General features: G+C 44.4%; 1 protein-coding gene across 1 annotated transcript in view; it reads right to left on the reverse strand.

The window, feature by feature from the left end:
- Positions 1 to 7705: 7705 nt before the first annotated feature.
- The window catches only part of PCGF6 (polycomb group ring finger 6), an 81935-nt gene continuing 67387 nt past the window's right edge, over positions 7706 to 22253 (reverse strand). Inside the window, exons 8-10 of the mRNA XM_082268405.1 lie at positions 14472 to 14570; positions 12190 to 12276; positions 7706 to 8000 (exon numbers count right to left, since the gene is read on the reverse strand). Coding sequence (XP_082124531.1) covers positions 7944 to 8000; positions 12190 to 12276; positions 14472 to 14570 — 243 coding nt within the window. The 3' untranslated portion in view covers positions 7706 to 7943. The remainder of the gene's footprint in view (positions 8001 to 12189; positions 12277 to 14471; positions 14571 to 22253) is intronic.

Genomic DNA, 22253 nt, shown 5'->3' on the forward strand with positions numbered 1-22253 from the left:
AAAATCAAATGTTTAAAGCAAACTAAATTTTGAAGTACTTTTGAATGGCATTCCTTAAAGCAGTAAGTAAACTGCATTAAAAAAAAAATAAATTGGGCCCTGGGAAGTTTGTCATACCTTGCTAGTATGCATCGCATACTAGCACATTATAACAGACTTCTATGAAAATAAAGCCCTCCAGCGGCGCAACGTCACTGCTGAAGACGCTTCCATCTTCACCCGTCTTTCTTCCGGGTTCGCAGAGTCGCTGTTTATGGCACGGCTCTGAAGGAATAGCACAGGTATACAGTTTCTTTAGAGCGCATATGCCAGTAATGTCACCAGCTGCATGTAAACTAAATATCTCCTTAACAGTGCAAGTTTAGGGTATATTTACTTTACCTATAATTAAGTCTTAATATAGTATCACAGAATACTTTTTCATTCAAGGGAGTTTACTCCCACTATGCCTCTGCTGACATTATCAAATATACTGAGTGAAAGACCACATTTAAGCTATGCTACATGAATCAAAACATAAAAAACAAAGTGGGCGTTATCCAAATTTGACATACATTTTAAAAAAAAGTTACTTTACACAATTTTTTCTTACATTCCTAAATGAATTAAAAGAAGCATAATTTTTCTTAAACTGACTTGAACCAGGTTTCATAGAAGATTCTGCTGTATAGGAGGATTTACATGTCAATGTGCGATGGTAAATTCCCAAAACTCTAATCACACAGTCCCAAACCACAGCAGTGCATCTTTTGACTTGTGCTAGCTATTGTTAGCACAACTTTGTTCATTTAAAATTTTGGTGAAGTAAACATTTCATGAACTATTATAGTATCATCACTTCTTCATAGCTGCTGAAAATGCTGGATGCAAAAGAAGCCATCTGCTATGTCACAATCCAACTGCTGTAATTTGGCCTCAATAGGGCCATTCATTATACGTTGGCGGTATCTTCCATCCCAGAATCTAGGCAAGGGAACAACTAAAACACGGTTTCTCAAAGAATTGACAAACTGTCAGCACAAGATTATGGAACACATGCACTCCTACATTTGTCGGTGTATTGCTAACTAATGTTCAGTGTTTTATATGATCAATTGGAATAGTAACCACAGTAGTGGTCACCTATTCTATTCACCTATTTCCCCTTCAATACACTGTAAAGTGTGCATGTTTTTCAGCCGATTAAGCCATTTTTCCTGAAGCCTAGCATACATGTGGTAGTAGCCCTGCCTAAAATTCCTGTGCATAGCTATAAAGTCTTTGATAGTTATAAAGGCCTTTGATGTGGGGATATGCTCTATGCGATATAGGGGATTTGCCCAAGGAAGTGTCAAGACTAGGGTCTAAGGTAAAATTAAGATCTCCTCCCAGAATTACCATACCCTCCTTAAACTCTGTCAACTTCCGCAGGGTGGCAGAGAGCAATGTAGTGGTATGGGAGTTTGGTGTGTAAATGGTCGCAAACGTATATCTATGGCCATGGATCGACCCTTTAAGGAAAAGAAAACAACCCTCCAGGTCTTCCAACTTGGAGGATAACAAGAATGGACAGGACCTCCTAAAAGTTATGGTCACCCCCCCTAGCCTTAGGGACGGGGGACACACAGTGGAACCACTGGTCAAAAGGTGGCTAAAGGCATGCAGGGTGTCGATTCGGCAGTAAAATGCATCTCTTGGAGAAACAGGATATCAGGGGACAACTGGTGCATTTCCTGCAAACCCTGACCCTCTTTTGGGGGGGGGAGCACAAGCCTCTAACATTATAGGTGACAATTTTCAATGTGTTAGCCATGAGTATCTGTTAGTGAGAATACAATCCAGCAAGGAGCAACCAATGATTACGACTAAAAGTGAGCAGAGTATCTGAGAGCCTAACCAGTATGAATTATGGTGAGAAAATCCCTTGTGTAACCACAAATAAGATAGCAATACCAGGGTAGAACCAAGTGGTCTAATGAAAAACAAAAAACAAATATGCATATCAGGGTTCATGGTAAGAACAAACCCACTGGTGAGGGGGCACTCGTGGAGGTAGGAATAATAATTCCCCCCTGAGAGTGGCTCCTCAACTGTGAAATCGCAGATTGAAAGTCCCCTGCTGAGGGACCAATCTAATGTGGGGAGGATTACTGAGCGTATGTGAGAGACATGCCCCCAGTCACCCCCAGACAAAATCAAATGCATTAAATCAGATAAAGTGGTAACAATAGCAACAGCAATGAAACATCCGGTCAGGTCAAATATAAAAGAGTCTGGTGATCCCAAATGAAGAACACCAGGCCCCTGTGGGCAAGAGTTAGTAGGGCTCGTCCGCCTTCCCGGGGAACAAAGAAAAAGAACAAGCACCAAACGGCATCCATATAAAATACTCAAGGTGTAGGTGGCACAATAGCACCTTGGGATAGGCGGCCCATGCGATTCCTCCTATGGGTTCTGGAGGAAGCGGAACGCCAAGGTTCCGGGCGTTGTGGGAGAGGTATGTTGCTGCAGATTCGCCAGTCTGGAAAGTCTGACAGCGGGAGCTCCAGGGTATCAAGAAAAGATGGGAGGTCACCCTTTGTGCGCAGAGATGCAGATTTCCTGTTCCCGGTAGCCGTTAGGTGAAAGAGGAAACCCCAGCGATAAGGCACATTAACAGCTCGTAGCATATCAAGTATTGGGTGTACTCCTTTTCTTTGGGTGGACTTACATCACAAGTTTGTATTTGTATAAAGCACTATTATATCTCTCTCTCTCTCTCTATCTATATATATATATATATATATATATATATATATATATATATATATATATATAAATATATATAAATATAAATATATATGGAAATTCTAATGATTCATAAGGCTTGTATTTATTTCACACGAGTGTATTTCAAGTTGGGTATTTTTCTTTTTTTTGCGTGTGTGTCTTGTACTATGTATTTTATGACATGTATTGAGCAGACATTGACAAAATGTGCAATACTTGTATTTATCTTGTTTCTCTTGCTTGAAAAATCAATAAAAGGAAACATTTTAAAATAGTATTGGGTGTACAGCCCTTTGCTGCATGAGGGTTCTACGGGACAGATCAAGAAAACAAGTCAGAGCAGCCCCATCAAAGTCAAGGTTTGCCTGTGTGTGAGTCGCTTGCATAATTGCCTCTTTCACCACATATCTCTGCAACTTACAAATCACATCTCGGGGCCGGTCTGCTTCTTGCAGGATAGGTTGCAGGGTTCTGTGTACTCCATCAATTTCAATATCGGCCGGGGACGCATTACCGAGAATCTGGCGAAATATGCCCTGTAATGTGTGCAATAGATCTGGTGCCCTGGTTGCCTCCGATAAACCACGAATGCGGATGTTTTGCCGCCGGTTTCTGATTTTCGTAATCGTCAAGTTGATCAAGTAATGAATTGAGGACCTCCTCGTGATGTGTGGTGGTTTCTTGTAAGGACACAATAGTGTGCAACATCTCCTCCTGGCTACTCTCTACGGCTTCCACCCTGTGCCCTAGGGCTGTTGTCTCCCCTCTTAAGCCTGATTGCAGGAAAGTTCCACAGCGGCAATTAGCTGTTGTATGTTTGCTTTAGTGGGTAAGGCCTTGATATGTTCCCTTAAGTCCCAAGCTGCTGCTTCAGTTTCTGAAGCTGGTGAGAATCTTCCCCCTGAGGCTGCAGAGGATGTGGGGCTATGTACTTGTGGAGAGTCCGAAGGATCCAGGGAGATGCATTGGGCTGCCCCATGATCCGTCGCCATCTCGGAAGACTTCCGGGAGCAAGCCGCGTGTGGAGTGAAAAACGACTGCAGCCCCCGGGGCTGCTTACTACCACAGCTGGGTGGCTGTGAAGATGTTCGCCGCTTAGCAGGCATCGGTCGGACGGTTTGGAAGCTGAATTGCTGTTGTCCGAGGGTGAGCGGGAGCTCGCTGTCCGAATGTCTCTACACCATGCCGCTCTGTTTAACCCTACTGTGTTAAGCCCCATACACACACGCAGATCGTCGTCATACAAATGTTCGTCTTTTCTCCCCGGGATGTCGGTGTCTGTTGAAAAGTGCAAAGACAGCACAAGGACAGCACAAGAATTTTGTCCGCAGACTTCAGCTGACTGCAGAAGTGATGTCATGTAATGGTTAACTTTCCCTGTGTTTTTTATTTTCTGAGCATTCCCAGTCTTGCAAATCTGCGGTCTGTCGGCTGATTTCTGTACTGACAGGCGAACAATCGTCCGTTCTGGTGTCTGCAGACAAAAATTTTCATGTTTGCAAGAAAGACTCTTGTCCGCGGATTGTGTGCAGACATCTGTCGGAGGCACCATACTAACACGCATACAATCGGCAGATCTTTCGTCCACCGACGTTTGTATGACGACGATCTGCGTGTGTGTACGGGGCTTTAGGAAGAACAGAGACTGCGTCCGTCAATGAATGATAGAGAAAAAAAGCCAACTCTAAAAAGCAGCCTCATAAGAATTATGGAAACAACTATTTACAAAAGACTGTTGCCATTGCTGAATAAGCAATAGCAGATAAGTAGGAACTTGGTGGTTTAAGCTAGGGATAGACCGATTTATCAAGGCCCGAATTGCACTTTCCCCGATACATCGGTATCGGCCCCAGAACTGGCCAATATTTTTTGTGACGTCATTCTGCCTCCTTAGGCCTCCTCCCTCGCCTTGGACAGCCTTGTCTGAAGTCAGGACTAGTCTCGCAGGAATTTATCACAGCCATACACCCACCCACAGCAGCCCGGTGCCAGCCAGCCACCCAATTACACAGGCCCTATACCAGCCAGCCACAGGGACTGTATCAGCGAGCCAGCCACTCACAGGCCCTGTACAAGCCAGCCACCCACAGCCCCTCTGCCAGTCACCCACCCACCACAGGGTGCCAGCCCCCCCACCACGGTGCCAGACAGCCAGCCACCCACAGGCCCTGTGCCAGCCACCCACCCACCACAGGGTGCCAGACAGCCAGCCATTAAGCATTAAACAAAAATTAACATATTCAGTACCAGATTTGTGTCAAAAATAGTACTTATTTTTAAAAAATTTAAATGTACAAAATATCGGCCCATACCGATATGTTGTGACCAAAATATCGGTATCGGCCCTGCAAAAAAAAAAAACATATTGGTCTATCCCTAGTTTAAGCCAATACCAAGGTGAAAATAAAAGAACATTTCTGCAACATTAAACTAGAACAGACTGCGAAAGATTTATTTTATTTTTTATTACTCAAATGCAATGGTCCCATTTGCTTGCTGCACTAGTTGTAAACATATAAAGTTGCTGCCTCATTGCTGAAAGCTATGGCAAAGCTGTATATTTTTTTTTACATTTTTTGCTAGAGATTTTAAATCAAACTCATTTTACAAAGAATCAAGATAAAAAAATAATAGCCTAACACATCGGATATGTTCCGGCACAGGTGTTAATTAGAAAATTAGGCATTAGTAATGTTGCTATTAATGATAATACTGGATGTGTCCTTGCTGTTGTCCATGAAGAGATTTAAATAAGAGGACCAAACAGCTTCCTAGGATACATTATCTGTCTGGAACACAAAGAGCAAGCTTACTGCACAGTTTAGACCTCAAAGCAAATATACAATTCACACCTTGCATACACTGATACAAGTCTTTGTCAAAGGCTATCAAGTGTTGAATACACAAGCAGATCAATGTGTATGTAAACTTGAGAATACAAATGCTGAATTATTGCATCTAACCCTAAAAGTGATGGCTGTGTATTTTTTATTTATTTTTTTTCCAGGCTTTTCTTTATTTTTTAACAGGCAATCTGGTCAGTAAGAAACCTCCTGTTCTAGAGTGATAACACTCAGTAACTGCACTTTATCTAGCGTAGAGCAGCTTTGCCACCTTAGGCTGCTCTTTTGATTTGGATTTCAAACCACCTTCCCTCCAGCCAAAGCATGCTACCCACCTGTCCTCAGGAAGCAGGCATCCTAGCATTGTCCCGGTAGCTCAGCAACTCAGATTTGCAACACAAAGTGCAATTTCCCCGATCTCAAATGGCCCAACACAAGCCTTGCCCAGGGTTCCAACCAGCAATGCGCACGGCTCCATGTACAGCACCAGAAGGAAGCTGTCAGACCGTTGGGAGACCCAAACTTGTGCATCATTCAACTCTGAAGACCAAGAGCATACCATTAATATATTGGCATTGGGAGGGTTGTTGTCACAGTGTCAAATCCCCAAGACTGAGGCTATACTAAGAATGAATGTCAGGGGGTATCAATACTGTGTCCTTTATTCATACTGTGGAGATTTTTGACACTGTACCCTACAAAGTGTATTAAAGACAGCAACACTAACCATTTTAGTGCTGCTGTCTGCATCAGTGGAGGACCAACCTGGGCCAGAGAGGAGAAAGAACGACTAGCAAGTCACATGACAACACAGGGAAAATAAAGCAAGCCACTGTTGGTTTGAAGGGGAACAAGAGTCCAGACCAATCTAACAGAGAAAGTGACGTCATCTGGCCAAAATGACAAAACATTTGACAGATAAAACCATCTACATATTGTATTTCAACTGTTTAAAATATTTGGGTGCAGTTTACCTTAAACCACATGCTACTTGTTCGAGATTATATTTCTGCCATCATCAGTGAGTTGCGTGCCAGCAGCACATGTTGCTTTATGGGTACATAATTTGAAAGGTGTGGAGGGGCAGGTGAGTAGCCCTGAACACAGTCTGCATTTGGGGGGTCACTTAGCCATCCCTGGATGCCTTTCACATTTGGACAAACAGCTGTGTCTGTACAGCCACTGAGCCTCCATAGACACACATATGCAGCTCCCCCCACATAAACAAGGCGCTCTTTCACACTGTACAGGCCACAAAACCCATGCAAATGAGCCCTAGGAAGTACTGATGCCACACACGCAAGAAAAAACAAACAGGTTTATATTATTGAATGTTTTAGTTTTTGTGGAGATTCTTTATGCAGCAATAAGTTCATTGTAAACAAACTAACACCACTGCTGAGAAAATGGCTTTATTGTTACACAGTGTGCCGAGGTGTAAACCTACATTTTGCAGCATTGATCAGCAGTGTTTACCATAAACAAACCCACATTTCCTGGAAAAAAAAAAATGTTATGAAGCATACTATTTTTTTTTTTTTTTTTTTTTTTTTTTTTTTTTTTTTTTTTCTGAAGCATACTATTTACAGGACATTGGTTGCTACATTTAAGAAAAATATGTGGTCATAGGAAAAGACACATTTACATCTCATTGTCCAGCGCTTTTGGTAGATTTTGTTCAACAAAGTCCAATATTAAGGCAATTTTTATTTTGGAATATAAATTCATATGCTCTATATAATGAGCTTTTGGTATTCTTTGCGCCGGTTCACATTACCGCGACGCTACTTCGGGTGGCGACCTCCGAGGTCGCGGTGCGAGCAGCGCGCCACGACCTCGGAGCGGCCGCCACAGACTTCATAACATTGAAGTCTATGGCGGTCGCCTCCTGGTCGCCCCAAAGAAGCTCCGGACCCTTTTTCTAGGTCGGAGCGACTTGTGTCGCTCCTATTAGAACGGGTCCGCAGCTTCCCTATGGGAGGCGACCTGCGGCGACCTGTGAGGCGACCAGGTCGCCTCACAGGTCGCCCTAGTGTGAACCGAGCCTAAATGTAAGAATTCAGTAGCAAGAGCAATTAAGCATATTTATTTGCAGATTTGGTTTCTAGAAACAAAAGGGAGAAAGCGTTCACACTTTCTGATGCTCTCAGGCACATGACTTCTGAACGGCCATCTACACACTCCCGGTGGATGCTCAGGCCCGTGATACAATTTACCCAACTCCTATTGAGCTTTGTCACATCTTGTAGCCGAGTCTTCCCTTACAGAATATCCACATTCTCTGCACCATGACTGACTAAAGTCATCTTTGAGAAAGATGTCCACATTAATCACTTTCCATCTTTAAGATCTTCAGGTAAAGGACAATGGAGACAGGACCAGGCCAAAGTGAAGAACAAGCAAACCATCCTGCAGGATAAGAATGACGGCAATAAGTTGTAGGTCATGGCTTAGATTTAAATACAAGAAATACAGTATTTCTTAGAGTAAGAACATTGTTTGGCTTATAAGCAGTTAAAAACACAACTAGGGCAAGTGTATTAAACCACAACAATCACATTTCAGTCCACAACATTAATATATGAGGACATATTAGTCAATCTATTCTTTTTTTCTTTATTTAACTGTGATCTAGGTTAAAAAAATACACCACACCACTTTGCCTTGCCTCAGTTTGAGGCCTTTGTTGCCTCTTCCTTTTTCCAGTATACCACAAAAACAGCTGAGAAGATATACAAGTAGGTTTGGGATGGGTACTTTGTGTTGGTTACAGTGCAATTGTCAGGTTACTAGCCTATTTATGCCTTTTTCTACATTGATACCTTCTAGTGATCTTGTGGTCGGTGACTGTTGACACATTTATGTTTTTCAATTACTGCATTGTGCGCTGTGCTGTATCATTCCTTTTTTTTTATTAGTTAAACATTGGTACTACACTGTAACTAATCAAACAGAAGTAGCTTAGATTAAAAAAAAAAAAAAAAAACGGTTTACATAAATCGGAATTACATTTTTAGCAGCCTACAAAGCTGCAACAAAAAAATGTTTGTTTGAATCCTAAACGTATAGCTCCCCATTTAAGATTACGGGATTGGGCTTTTCATTTTAAATAACTGATTTATACAGCCTCAGACTGCAGCAGAATGAGCTCCAAAGCTGAAGCTTCTGATAACATTCTTGGTCATTCCCTCCAGCTAGATGATGTAAAATATGGGTACACTTAGCAACCTCTGCAGGCCAGGCCTGGCTTAGAATGTAAATCTATTCCTTATTGCAGGTTTTTCCTGTGGATTTCCACTATCTCTGATACCTTTGTACTTGTTTAACTTAAAAAGAAAACCTTTTTAGTCTTTATTTTATGCACAAAAGCTTTGACTAATGACATAACTATATTATACATTTTCTTTGGTCTTGCTTAAGAAAACTCTGTGTGGCAACAGCAATGTAAAAATATATTAATTTGTTTCGACCTTGGATGTGCCCTGCATAAAATACATTTACATATTTAGGCTTGTTGATTAGAGTTGATAATGCAAACGTAGTCAAAGGTTGTAAGCATTATCTTTCTACAGTGATTCGGAAAAAAAAACAAACATTCAGAAGGTTATTAAAGAAGGAGTATAGCCAAAGCTCTTGACTATACTTCTCCTGGGGATCACAGGATCTGCACTCCTGTGACCCGTTTTCAGCTCACGGCGGGGTAAAGTGTCGCATGTGGCTGACGTCACACAGCTGGTCCAGGCTCTGAAAAGATCCAGAGCATATGGTCGGGATCTGCCCAGAAGCCTGGACCAGCAGGTGGTTCAGCCTCTCAGCGAGTTGCTGAGAGCCTAAGCCAGCCGCTCTCACCCCTCCACAGCTCAATGCTCCAGTGAGCACTGGAGGGGCAGAGCAGAGAGGTGGAGGCTGACAGTCACTGCTCACTGCAGGCTGAGAACCAAGAGCTGAGTAATCAGAACCAGCAGGGCACAGATGCAAGATCGCACCAATGCTGCATCACCCTAGGTGAGTATAATTTTTTTTCATAGTTCTTACACAGTCTGCAAAACAAATATGCAAATACTCCAATCTTTTATGATTAGGACACTTCTTGGGATCATAATTAAAGCAGAACATTACCTATAACAAATTGATAAAAAAAAATGTTTTTTTTAGCAAGGAACATATTACATAAGACCAATAAGAAAAAAAGATTTTTAAATACAGAAATGTTAGCTTACAGAAAAGTATGTCCATTTACAGTACAGTATGCACTGAATACTTGGTTGGGGCTCCTTTTGCATGAATTACTTCATCAATGTGGCATGGCATTGAGGGGGATTAGCCTGTGGCACTGCTGAGGTGTCATGGAAGCCCAGGTTGCTTTGATATCGGCCTTCAGCTCGTCTGCATTGTTGGGTCATGCAACGTGCAACGTTTGAGATATTTACTTTAGATGCAGCCAGTGACATCACTGGCGCACACGCGCTGAAGGAAAAGTGCTGTTCCTTTAGAGCCAGGCAGTAAACCGTGATATAATCAGCATTAGCCATTCATATGGCCAAAGCCTGTGTACCCCGAAGGAAGACCAGCTGAAAGTGGATTCAGCAGTGATGGCACGCCACTGGAGGGTTTCCCCTTTCACGCAAATCTGTCATAATGTGCTAGTATGCAAAGGATGTTAACACATTATGACCTAAACTGTCCTGGGCCCGTTTTTCTGTTTTTTTTTTTATGCAGTTTACTACCACTTTTTCTGACTAAAGTTCCACTTTAATGAATGCCAGTCAAATGTCTACAATTTATTTATTTTTTAATGATTATTGCAGAAGTGTTCAGACACAGTGTGGCCTATTTGAAAGATGAGGCGATCGTGCCTGGATGATTGTATGTTGTACAAGAAACAGCAGTCACAATCCATTAATTTTATACCCAATCAGGTAGCCCCTTGTTCTACATATTGTCTTGTTAAATCTAAAAAGGAATCCCCCCTTCTCCGCTGACTTGGACAATAAAGAAGCATCAACTCGGCTCAACGCTTTTTCCTCCCATCAGAATGTCCCCAGTCACCACATGGGTATTTTTTTTACATTCTGGTGTGTGGTGTGTGTGCGCGCCAAAAGTTCCACACTAGCTAGAATGCTTCAATTTTTGGGTCATTGCAGTACATCAAAAAATTCACATAAAATGACGTTCATTTCTGAAACAAATTTTATGGCTGGTGTAGGTAGCTCAGCAGAGAGTAAAAATCTATTCTGCAAAACAACTTAAATTTGCTACAGAATGCATTTTATAGAGGTTATGATCCAGTGAAGCTCATGTTTTGCACTAAAACTGTCACATTTATCAAATGACTGCTTACTCTGCATCTCGCCAAAACTGCTTCATTTCCAATTCGAAGAAAGATTGCCACGAAAGGTGTCTAATCCCCAGTGACACTCATTTATCATTTCCATTATTGTAACGATTGTCCATAATATAAGGGATAGAAAGATCTAATTAAAAAAGTGCCATTAGCTTTACTCCACTGTCCCAGAAAACTGGGGGGGGGTCAAAGCTGGCCTCTGGAATTCCATAGCATTGCCAGCGTAGTGAAATGCATCCTTTTCACAGCCTATAGGGTCCTTGACATGGTTGACAGCCATGATGCACTTTTTTTTTTTAAATTAAAAAAAAAACATTTTTTATTTAGATATGCTTCTCTTGCCTGTTAAAGGTCACATCCTTGTATATAAAAGAATTTCCCATTTAATTCAAAGAACAACATTTATACATGCATGCATACATACAGTGAAGAACAGGTAAGAGCACCATTGGGAAAAACTTCAACATAGAAGAAGACCATAGTAGGAATCTAGAAGACAAAATCATTTTGCAATGCTGGTGCTGCTGTTACCTCCAATTCTAAAATTAAAAATGAAAATATTCCTTTGGACAGCTGGAATACGGCTCGCCCAAAAGAATGAATGAAATGGCAGTTTATGTGCACACAAACAAGAGGAGCGGGGGTGTGGGGTCAAGCAGGGTTTCACTGTGAAGATTGCTGGAAGGGGAAGGAAGGCAAGTATTTAAAGTGCCCCTTCACCCTGCAGTACAAGTCATATTATGCTGCCACCTTACCCCTCCCTCTTACAGTTGGGCATGATTTTTTTTTTTTGGTGACGTTTATTTGTGCTGCACAGCAACACTTGCTCATTTCTCGACTAGGCTAGAATGAGATGTGCTACAGGGCTTTGGGTCCGAGTGAGTCCTATGGCATATCTGCACACATATAGTTTTCCTACGAATATGCAAAGACACCTATTAGGGGAAGTTGTCTGTCTTTGTGCATGCATGAGAAATTACCTACACCTGCACGAATGTGCAAAAGGGCTTTGCCAGCACCAACTGGTCGGACAGAGCCCGTTGGCACATCGGTGCATGAGCTGTAATGGCAGAGCCGTGGGGAAGGGGGGGGGGGGGGGGGTAAACCAGTACAGAGCAGGACTCAGGTTCTGCCTTAACATGACAATGGATGGAGAAACCCCATACATACATACTAACACAGGAGCAAAAAATTGCAAGAAATTAAAAGATGAACATTCATCGGAGTCAATCGTGTGCAAGAACTAGAGAATACCTGAACTGCACTTTTTCCAATGGCAGAAAGAATTTCCCTCAGTGTCTGATAATGTTCCAGCAAATGGTCTCCACATATGATGTCCACCTAGAAGACAATTCTACTTTGAGAAACAAGCTTTATCATGTTTATGTTGTTCATGTAAAACTAGAAAATCTTCAAGAATTCTAAACATTATTAAAATACCCTCAAACATTAAAGGGATTGTAAGGGCAGGAAGTTTTTTTAAATCTTACTGCATTCTATGCAATAAGATAAAAAAAAACCTGTGTGCAGCAGCCCCCCCCCTAATAGTTACCTGAACCCATCTTTATCCAGCAATGTTGCAGGAGTTTCTCAGCTGCCCGGGACTCACCTCCTCAATGGCTGAGACAGCAGCAAGGCGCGAATGGCTCCCCCTGCTGTCAGTTAAAGTTAGTCAGCCAGTCAGGAGAGAGAGAGCGAGGGGGCGTGGCTCCGTGTCTGAATAGACACAGGAAGCGGTGACTTGGCTCGGGTGCCCAAACACCAAGCTGCTTGCTGTCGGGGCACTCGACATGAGGGAGGGGCCAGGAGCACAGAAGAGGGACCTGAGAAGAGAAGAATCTGGGCTGCTCTGTGCAAAACCAACCACACAGAGAAAGTATAACATGTTTGTTATAAAAAAAACAAGACTTTACAATCACTTTAAGTTAAAAAATGCCCCACTACTTGTCCTACCGCCACATCTACATCCATATACACTTACCTGACTCCTATCACTGATCCAGCACTATGTCAGCTGCAACACCGCTCCTCTGACTTCCTGGTTTCACAGGAGACACTATTTGCTCCTGCCACAGTCAAACTCAGGGAGGGAGCAGAGGCGTGGTTTACTAGCGCTGTGTGTGCATATGGAAGCACACAGCTAGGCTTGAAGCACCTGCACCTCCTTAGCACCCAGCTTGCTAAGGAGGCACCCGGGAGGAGCGGCCAGTGTTAGTGAGGGACTGCCAAAGAAGAGGTAAGGAACAAATGAAAGGAGCACCAGACTGGAGAGTAAGAGTCCAAATTCATTCATTAGTTTCTACCTAACAGCTAGCCAGTGTGTTTTGGGGGGAACCCCCCCTTCCATCAGGATTTCAGTTAAAACAGGAACCTTAAATTGACTCAAAATAGAGCGTTCCTGGGTAAATCTGTGAAGAAAAACCAATTGCTGATCAGGGAGTTACTGGCCAGCACTATTAGCATGAGCAATCAAGATGGTCAGTAACTCTCTCCCAGCCACCCCCCCCCCCCACCCTTCACAAGAAGCCTTGTATTTTTTTCAGAATACAAGGAGGGGAAAGGAGGAGGGGAGAGGATGTTAGGGTATGCCACATGATCTCGCCTCCTCTATTCACAGAGCACTCTGTATTCTGTGAAAAGAAAATACAAGACATTTTTTGTGAATGGGCAAAGAGAGAGAGGAGGAGCAGGGATGTGACCGGAGCCTTCGCAACCATAGCTGCATCTATTCTCCCTGCAGAACCTAAAAACCCAGCGCTGTGACAGAAGTAGCAAAGTATGATTTTAATAATAAGCAGAAGCTATCCATGCAATATACAGTCATTTTAAATTTTTTGCATTATACCAATACAAAACAAAAGAAAGAAACACAAGAAAGCCTAAACATTTGTAATTGGAACAATTTTCTGGGCAAAGTGGGGCATTATCTGACAGAAAAGAAGGGGTGCCAATATTTTTGGCCATGACTGCACATATTAGGATTATCTTACTTCGCTTGTGCAGTATCTACAATTTTCCCGAAGATTAACTTGAAAACATGTCACAAATCTAAAAACTTGATTTTGAAGTATCATTTTAAGGCAGCTCTGGTCTCTGGGCAGCATGTTAATTCCGGGGCACTAAAGCTAACATTTGTGTTACTTAATAGGCACATACTGTAACCGACCTGGAATAAATGAACTGGTAGGGAGCCCAAGAATAACCTCTTAAATACTTCCCCCCCAATACAACGCTTTTGAGACATCTAGTTTTAGGATAGGTCTCTCCTAAAACATGGAAGGAGATAATGGAACCATTAAGCATTTTTTTCTATGTTTGCCTTTGCTACCTTAAAAAAAAAAATATGATGGAAAAAATGTGTGTGTTCTCCTAAGTTAACAAACTGAGATCTAGTAGCAGAAGACAAATGCAGTGTAATATGTACATTGGAGCGATTGTATTTAACGAACACAGTGATGACATTTGGAATTGGAAAATAATTTAGAATACAATTAGACTATCAGCGAACTGAAAATGCTTCTTTGTATATTACTTACTTGACACATTGCAGTGAGCTCCATTTTCCGTCTCAAGAATTTCTCAACATGTCCAATGGTTGCTTCTCCAGACACACGTACAAACTTCTTCTCCAGAGGCTAAAATATCAGACAGACAATGGGTGTGTTTTATTAAATACAGAGCATTACCTTTAGAGCTGCATGGACACACTAGTGATGTACTGGTGTCTAAATCACCAGAAGTGTCCAATGCTAAAGATTTTACCAGTGCTTCTATTTTAAAACGAAAGAGAAAAGCTTTCCACTGTCCAGAGGCGGTAGAGGGACTGTCAATAGGATACATGTATACAAAGAACACTACCCCTTTAAAGGAGACATGATACAGGAGCAATATATAGGCTTCTTTTGGAAACCAACAAGAAAAACTGGATTTTTGTCTTACAGTAAATTCCTTTTCTCTGAATTTCATTGACAGACGCAGCTCCATAAAATTCTTGACCATTGGGTTATGCTGCCCCCTACAGGAGTAGAACACTAGGCAGGAAAAAGCTTTACCACGCCTATGGGGCCATCCCTGCAGGAATACACCCACACACTCTGCTATAGGCTTCAGTTTCGTTGCAAGCAGTGTTTGGAGGAAAAACCCCAACTCACTCAAGATAGAGGGGCGGGTGCTGCGTCTGCCAATGAACTTCAGAGAAAAGGATTTTACGGTAAGACAAAAGTCCAGTCTTCTCTATCAATCATTGACAGACGCAGCTCCATATAATTCTTGACCATTGAGACATTCCAAAGAAGTATTTGTATGATGGGTGGGAAAACAAACGCAGAAAAAAAACCTAATTCCAAACAAGGCTAAAACTTTAGCCAACCAGAGAATATAGAGTTCAACCAGGAACAACAGCTCACCTCGAGAAACACCCTCAAAGAGACTAAGTCTCTTATTAAAACAGCAGCCTGCAAAACCTTGCGGCCAAAAGAAGCACAGAGGATGCCAATACATCTACTTTATAAAAGTTTGCGAACATGTGCACAGATGACCAAGTTGCCACCTTGCAAACTTGTATCACTGACGCCTGACCCTTCAGTGAAAAAGCCTGAACCGTCTGCCTGATCCACCTACAAATGGTGGTTGCTGCAGATGCAGCCAATCCCTTTCTAGGTCCTTCCGTAAGGACAAAAAGAATCCGATTTCCTAAAAGATTCAGTAGCCGCCAGGTAAACCCTAATTGCCCGAACCACATCCAAAGAATGCAAAGCAACTTCCTTTGGATTTTTGGGCTTAGGACATAAAGAAAGCAGTACATTGTCTTCATTTACATGGAAATCAGAAACCACCTTAGGAAGAAACGAAAGACTAGGTAGGTCGAAGTACCACTTTATCTCTGTGGACCACCAAATAAGGCGAATGGCAGGAAAGCACCGCCAATTCTGATACTCTGCGAGCAGAAGTAATAAGCCACCAAAATAAGATTTTTGTAAGATCTTACCGTAAAACCTTTTTCTCTGATGTCCATCAACAGAGGCAGCCTCATCTCCGTGAGCTGAGTGAGTTATGCTCCTCCCATCAGGAGTAGTCTAGGCCGGAAAATTTGAATGTATGCACCCTAGGGGCTGTCCCTCCAGGCATAACCCCCCCACTGCCACAGCAAAGCACATCAGTTTAGTTTTAAAGTAGTGAAGACAAAAGAATCAACCCCAAACATAGGGGCGGGTGCTGCATCTGTTGATGGACATCAGAGAAAAAGATTTTACGGTAAGAGCTTACAAAAATCTTATTTTCTCTATCGTCCATCTCCATGAGTGGGACATCCCAAAGCAGTATAGGCATGAAGGGTGGGAAAAACGCAACCAGACAGTAACATCCACTCCAAGAGGCTAAACCTAGCCAATCGGGCAACATAGAGCTCAACCAAACAGGAGCTCACCCAGGTAAACAACCTTAAGAGAATAACAAAAAAACATTCTCTTATGAAACGGCAGCCTACAAAACCTTGCGGCCAAAAGAGGCATCCGAAGATGCCAATAAATCCACCTTGTAAAATTTTGTAAACGTGTGCACAGACGACCAAGTCACTGCCTTACAAAACTTGTACAACAGAGGCCTGATGGCGAAAAGCCCAACAGGCACTCAGCGATCTAGTAGAATGCGCCTTCACAGGGAAGGGAGGAACCTGACCCTTGATTGAATAAGCCTGAAAAATCATCTGCCTGATCCATCTCGAAATGGTCGCAGCGGACGCAGCCAAACCTTTGCGAGGACCTTCCGGAAGAGTCAGACTTTTGCCCGAACCACATCCAGAGAGTGCAAGGCAATCTCTTTGGGATGTTGAGGCTTAGGACATAAAGGAAGGCAACACAATGTCCTCATTATGATGAAAAACCGACACCACCTTAGGGAGAAAAATGGATTTTTGTAAAATCTTACCGTAAAATCCTTTTCTCTTAAGCTCATTGACAGACGTAGTCCTCCTTGATTAATATCAACTCGGGTTATACTGCCCTCTACAGGAGTAGGACTAGACAGGAAAGAAAACATTCTGGCCACACCCTAGGAGCAGTCCCAGAGGGTATATCCTCTCACTTCCTGCTACAGCAAATCAGTTATGTCACAAAGCAGTGTTTAGAGAATTTAACCCAACCCAACTCAAAAACAGAGGGGCGGGTACTACGTCTGTCAACGAGCTTAAGAGAAAAGGATTTTACGGTAAGATTTTACAAAAATCCATTTTTCTCTGTCGCTCATTGACAGACGTAGTCCTTGATTAATATCAACTCGGGACGTCCCAAAGCAGTGCCACAAATGAGGGGTGGGAAAATGGAAATCAAAATCCAATCTAGAAGGCCCAACCGGTGCCAACAAGAAGTTTTAAAGGCTCATCAATCACACGATGAGACTCAACTGAAATTCCAACGGAAAAAAACCCTCGAGGTAGACCACCGTCTCCTCAAATTGCGGCCTGCAAAACCTTGCGGCCAAATGAGGCATCCGCCGATGCCATCACATCAACTTTATAAAATTTTGTAAAGGTATGAACCGACGACCAGGTACCCGCCTTGCACACCTGGACCACTGACGCCTGATGGCGGTAGGCCCAGGAAGTACTGAGCGCTCGAGTGGAGTGCGCCTTAACAGGGAACGGAGGATTCCGACCCCTAATCGAATAAGCCTGTACCACCGTCTGTCTGATCCATTTGGAGATAGTCGCGGCAGATGCAGGCAACCCCTTTCTGGGGCCATCCGTGATCACAAAAAGTGAATCCATCTTACGGAACGATTCCGTAGCCTTCAGGTATACCCTGATTGCCCGAACCACATCCAAGGAATGCAACACATATTCCCGAGGATGATTGGGCTGAGGACACAAGGAAGGTAGCACAATATCTTCATTCAGATGAAAGTCTGAAACCACCTTAGGAAGAAAGGATGGCTTCGGATGAAGAACTACCTTATCCCTATGAACCACAAGATATGGGGAATGGCATGATAATGCAGCCAGTTCTGACACCCTGCGTGCAGGAGTGATAGCCACCAAGAAAGCCACCTTCTGGGATAATGTAAGAAAGGGAATCTCCCTGATATTTTCAAAGGGAGGTTTCTGCAGAACCGACAAAACCAAATTAAGATCCCAGGGCGGTAAGGGCGCGTGCACTGGCGGAGCCAAGTGCCGCACCCCCTGGATGAAATTCCGCACCAAGGAATGAGTAGCCAGCGGCTTCTGAAAGAAGATTGCTAACGCTTAAACCTGACCCTTGATGATGATCAAGGATAGTTTCTGCTCAACCCCCTTTTGCAGAAAAGCCAAAATTTGGGTCACCAAATAGGTACGTGGGGGAAATCCCAAAGATTCACACCACGCAATATAAGTCTTCCATGTGCGATAATAGACTTTGCTAGAAGTCGCTTTCCTTGCTTTAATTAGAGTAGGAATAACTGAAGCTGACAATCCCCTGTCCTTCAGTACCTGGGTCTCAATGGCCAGGCCGTTAAAACCAGCGACTGTAAAGCACGATGGAAGATCGGTCCTTGAGACCGCAGATCCTCCCTGAGAAGAAGTCTCCAAGGAGCGTCTGCGACTAGCCTGCCCAAGTCGGCGTACCCGGCTTGACGAGGCCAGCCCGGAATTACCAGGATAACTGGAGTTCCCTCCACCTCTATCCTGCGGAGAAATCTCAGCAGTAACTTGAGAGGGGGGGAAGACATACAGTAGCTGATACTTCCCCCTACGGGGCGCTCAGCGCGTCTGCTGCGTCCGCTAGAGGATCGCGGGCACGAGCCCTGTTGAGCCAACCTGCCAACAGATCCATATCCGGGGTGCCCCAATGAAGGGACAGCTGGTGAAATACCTCTGGATGAAGAGACTATTCCTCTTGATCCAGAATCTGACGGCTGAAATAATCTGCCTGTCCACCCCCGTGATAAATATCGTGGAGAGAACTGGAACAACTGTTCCCCCAATAAAGAATGTTGGCCACTTCAATGTCCGCCAGGGCACTCTTGGTGCCCCTTGGTGATTGACATTAAGTCATGACCGTGGCATAGTCCGATTGGATCCGAACTGGACTGCCCTAGAGCTGCTCGGTCCAGTAAATCAGACAAAGTCTGATCGCTCTCAGTTCCAACACCTTTATCGGTAACCTGGAATTTATCAGAAGAAATTACTTCCCCTGGCTGAGCATCGGAGACCGAAGCCACCAGACCAGAGCCTCCCTGGTCTGCTCCCTCAATCGGATCAGATTGTCCAGGGAATCGGGATTCCGATTCCATATGAGAAGAATCTCCTCTTTGGAGAATTCGGGTATGAGACTGGGCAAACGGTACTGCCTCTAAGGAGGCGACCATCAATCCCAGCCAGTTGACGGACAGCAACATCCGAATCATTGACTGAATCTTCTGGAGTTTCTCCGCCTGGAGAAACACTCTTGCCAAGGATGTATCCAAAATTAGGCCCAGATAGTTCAGTCTCCTGGTGGGAACCAGGGATGATCTTTGGGAAAAGCAAATAAAACGCTGATGTCCTGCGAAGATGGGGATATGAAGATAGGCATCCTAAATGTCTATGGACGCCAGGAAATCCCCCTGATGCAGGGAGGCCACCACTGTATGGATGGACTCCATCTCTTCCAAGACCAGAATTGGACGCACCTAGCCCTTTTTCCTGGGCAATGTGAACAGGTTCGACTAGAACTCCTCCAAGGAATGGGAACTACCACTGCTTGTTGCATCAAGCTGTTCCCCGCAAAGCTTTTTAAGCGACCCGGGGATGTCGAATATTGGAAGGGAAGAATCGCACCGGTGGAAGTGATCGAAACTTGATCTTGTATCCCGACCATATGACCTTGCGAACCCCTTTATCCAGGATTCTGGAAAGCCCTGGATCCGGAAACCGGTGAAGACGTCCCCCCACCCTAGAGATGGGTGGGGCCCATTCTGTCAATCCAACGAGATAACAGTGGCTTTATTTAGTCTGGAAATCGGTGAGTCCACTATTTTTGGTACCGTCCATCTTTGTAATGAGGGATTCCTCAAAATGATAGCACCTAGCAATGCGTTTGGAAATAGCAGGGGCTCGTTTACGGAAGACCCCATTTGGGCAAGGGAAACCCTTCACCATTTTGGTAGGCTTGCTAGTACCAAAAAAGGAATATGAGTCTCAGCTACCTCTGCCGGTGTAACCTCAAGATTTAAGGTTTCCCGGCAATGACAAGCTCAGAATCCGTATCTGAAGTATCAGATGACATAGGGGTAGGCGGGGGTCGCTCTTCTTGACCCCCGTCCCTGACAGGCTACCTCCACCCGGGATACCAAAGACTCCAAACTGCTGATAATGCATCATCACAAGTGGGGTACTGGAGGGTCCTGTGGCCACCCCGAGGGGATCAGGTGGGGATACATGAGTGGCAGGGTTCATGTAACAAGACACTTGCCAGCAAACACAAAAAAATTAATTGCAAGAAAAAAACTTTTTTTTTTTTTTTTTTTTTTAACTTAGTCCCCCAGCGCAGTAGCGCCCCTCAGTCTACCTGCTTGGACCCCTCAGAAAGAGAGAGAGAGAGAGAGAGAGAGAGACCCCAAGGCTCACCTGATGCACAGAAGTTTCTTATCAAACTGCTTCCAGCACTGTCTGTTACAGACAGGAAGTCTTTGGCTTGCTTTCCCTGGGCCAAGGAGGCGGCTCCGCCCCTTTACACGCCTTCCGGCGCCTCCCAATTACTCCACGAGGTGTTTGGTCACCTCAAACATGGCCGCCCCCATGCTGGAGACACGAGGCTACGCCATTATGGCGGCCTCGTGCGATCTGCAGGAAAATGGCGGCGGCCTGTGTAGGATAGCGGCGGCTTGCAAGCTAGCAGCGGCCTGCGGGATGTGTGCATTCAGCGTGTGAGGCCTGCGGAAGTGCCTTGGCCTGCGGAAGTGCCTCGGCCTGCGGGAGGTGTCCTCGGCCTGCGGGAGGCTGTGTGGCCTGTGGAAGTGACCGGTTTTCTGGAGGGATGGCGATCTGTGGCTGCAGTAACTCAGGCATAGGCATCGGCCTGTGTACACACTAGACAGGTAGGATACCTCTATACCTCAATAGTAATGCCTTTTAGTAGTCTGCCACTGACTTCAGTCACCCTTACAGTCATATAGTGACTTTTAGATAGTCAGCTCCCAAACCAAGCCTCCTGGTTTCTATTCACAAAAATCACACTCAAATTGGTGGGATCTGTGACCTGTTATAGGATAGAGGGGAGACCCAGAAAACCCGAGTGTCCGACCATCCCAGAGAGGGGCCCGCGTCCACCAACAAACCCAACAGGGGGAGAGGGGGGAACATTCTACTCACCATACCGGAACCAGGCGGGCGCCAACTCCTGACAGAACCCCTCTTCACCGGGGTGGGGGGGCTGTTGACCAATACGGACGCCGTGACTGTTGGTCATTGGCGTCCAGGCGAGACGTTTAACTCGCAGGGTCAGTCCCCGTCCAGTGGGACTATGTCGCGGCCGACCCAGCGCGGAGCTATGGCCTGCACGCGCTCGTAGGCTGAACTGGGGTGACCACTGGATCTCAACATCCAGCCCGTCGCCCAGTTTCAGCGTACTTGCTTGAAGATCTCACAGGAACACTGGAGAAAAAAAAAGCTGTCTAAAAAAGTATTTCTAAAAAAATAAATCTTGCCAGGACCGAAGATCCTAGCAAGGAATCTAGGTCCTTATTCCTAACTAGACAGAAAAAAAATGATTTGCTGTAGCAGGAAGTGAGAGGATATACCCTCTGGGACTGCCCTTAGGGTGTGGCCAGAACGTTTTCTTTCCTGTCTAGTCCTACTCCTGTAGAGGGCAGTATAATCCGAGTTGATATTAATCAAGGAGGACTACGTCTGTCAATGAGCGACAGAGAAAACACGGATTAGGTCGGAGGACCACTTTATCCCTGTTGACCACCAAATAAGGCGGACAGGACAGCGCCGCCAACTCAGACTCTGTGAGCAGAAGTGATAGCCACTAGGAAGGCAACCTTCCGCAACAAAGAGCAAAGAAAATCGCCCTAATATTCTCAAAAGGAGGCTTTTGAAGAAGAACAGACAAATCCAGATTAAGATCCCACGGCGGTAACGGGGATCTCCTCGGAGGTGCCAGAAGACGCACCCCCTGAATGAAGGTGCGAATCAAACTAGGAGTAGCCAATGGACATTGGAAGTAAATAGCCAGGGCCAAAACCTGGCCCTTGACAGTAACCAACGCCAAGCGCTGCTCAACCCTTTTTTGTAAAATGGCCAAAACCCTAGCTATAGAAAACAAGCGAGGGTGCAGCTGCAGCAATTCACACCAAGAAAT

This window comes from Pelophylax lessonae, assembly GCF_965119305.1.
Source record: "Pelophylax lessonae genome assembly, chromosome: 9".
NCBI lineage: Eukaryota > Metazoa > Chordata > Amphibia > Anura > Ranidae > Pelophylax > Pelophylax lessonae.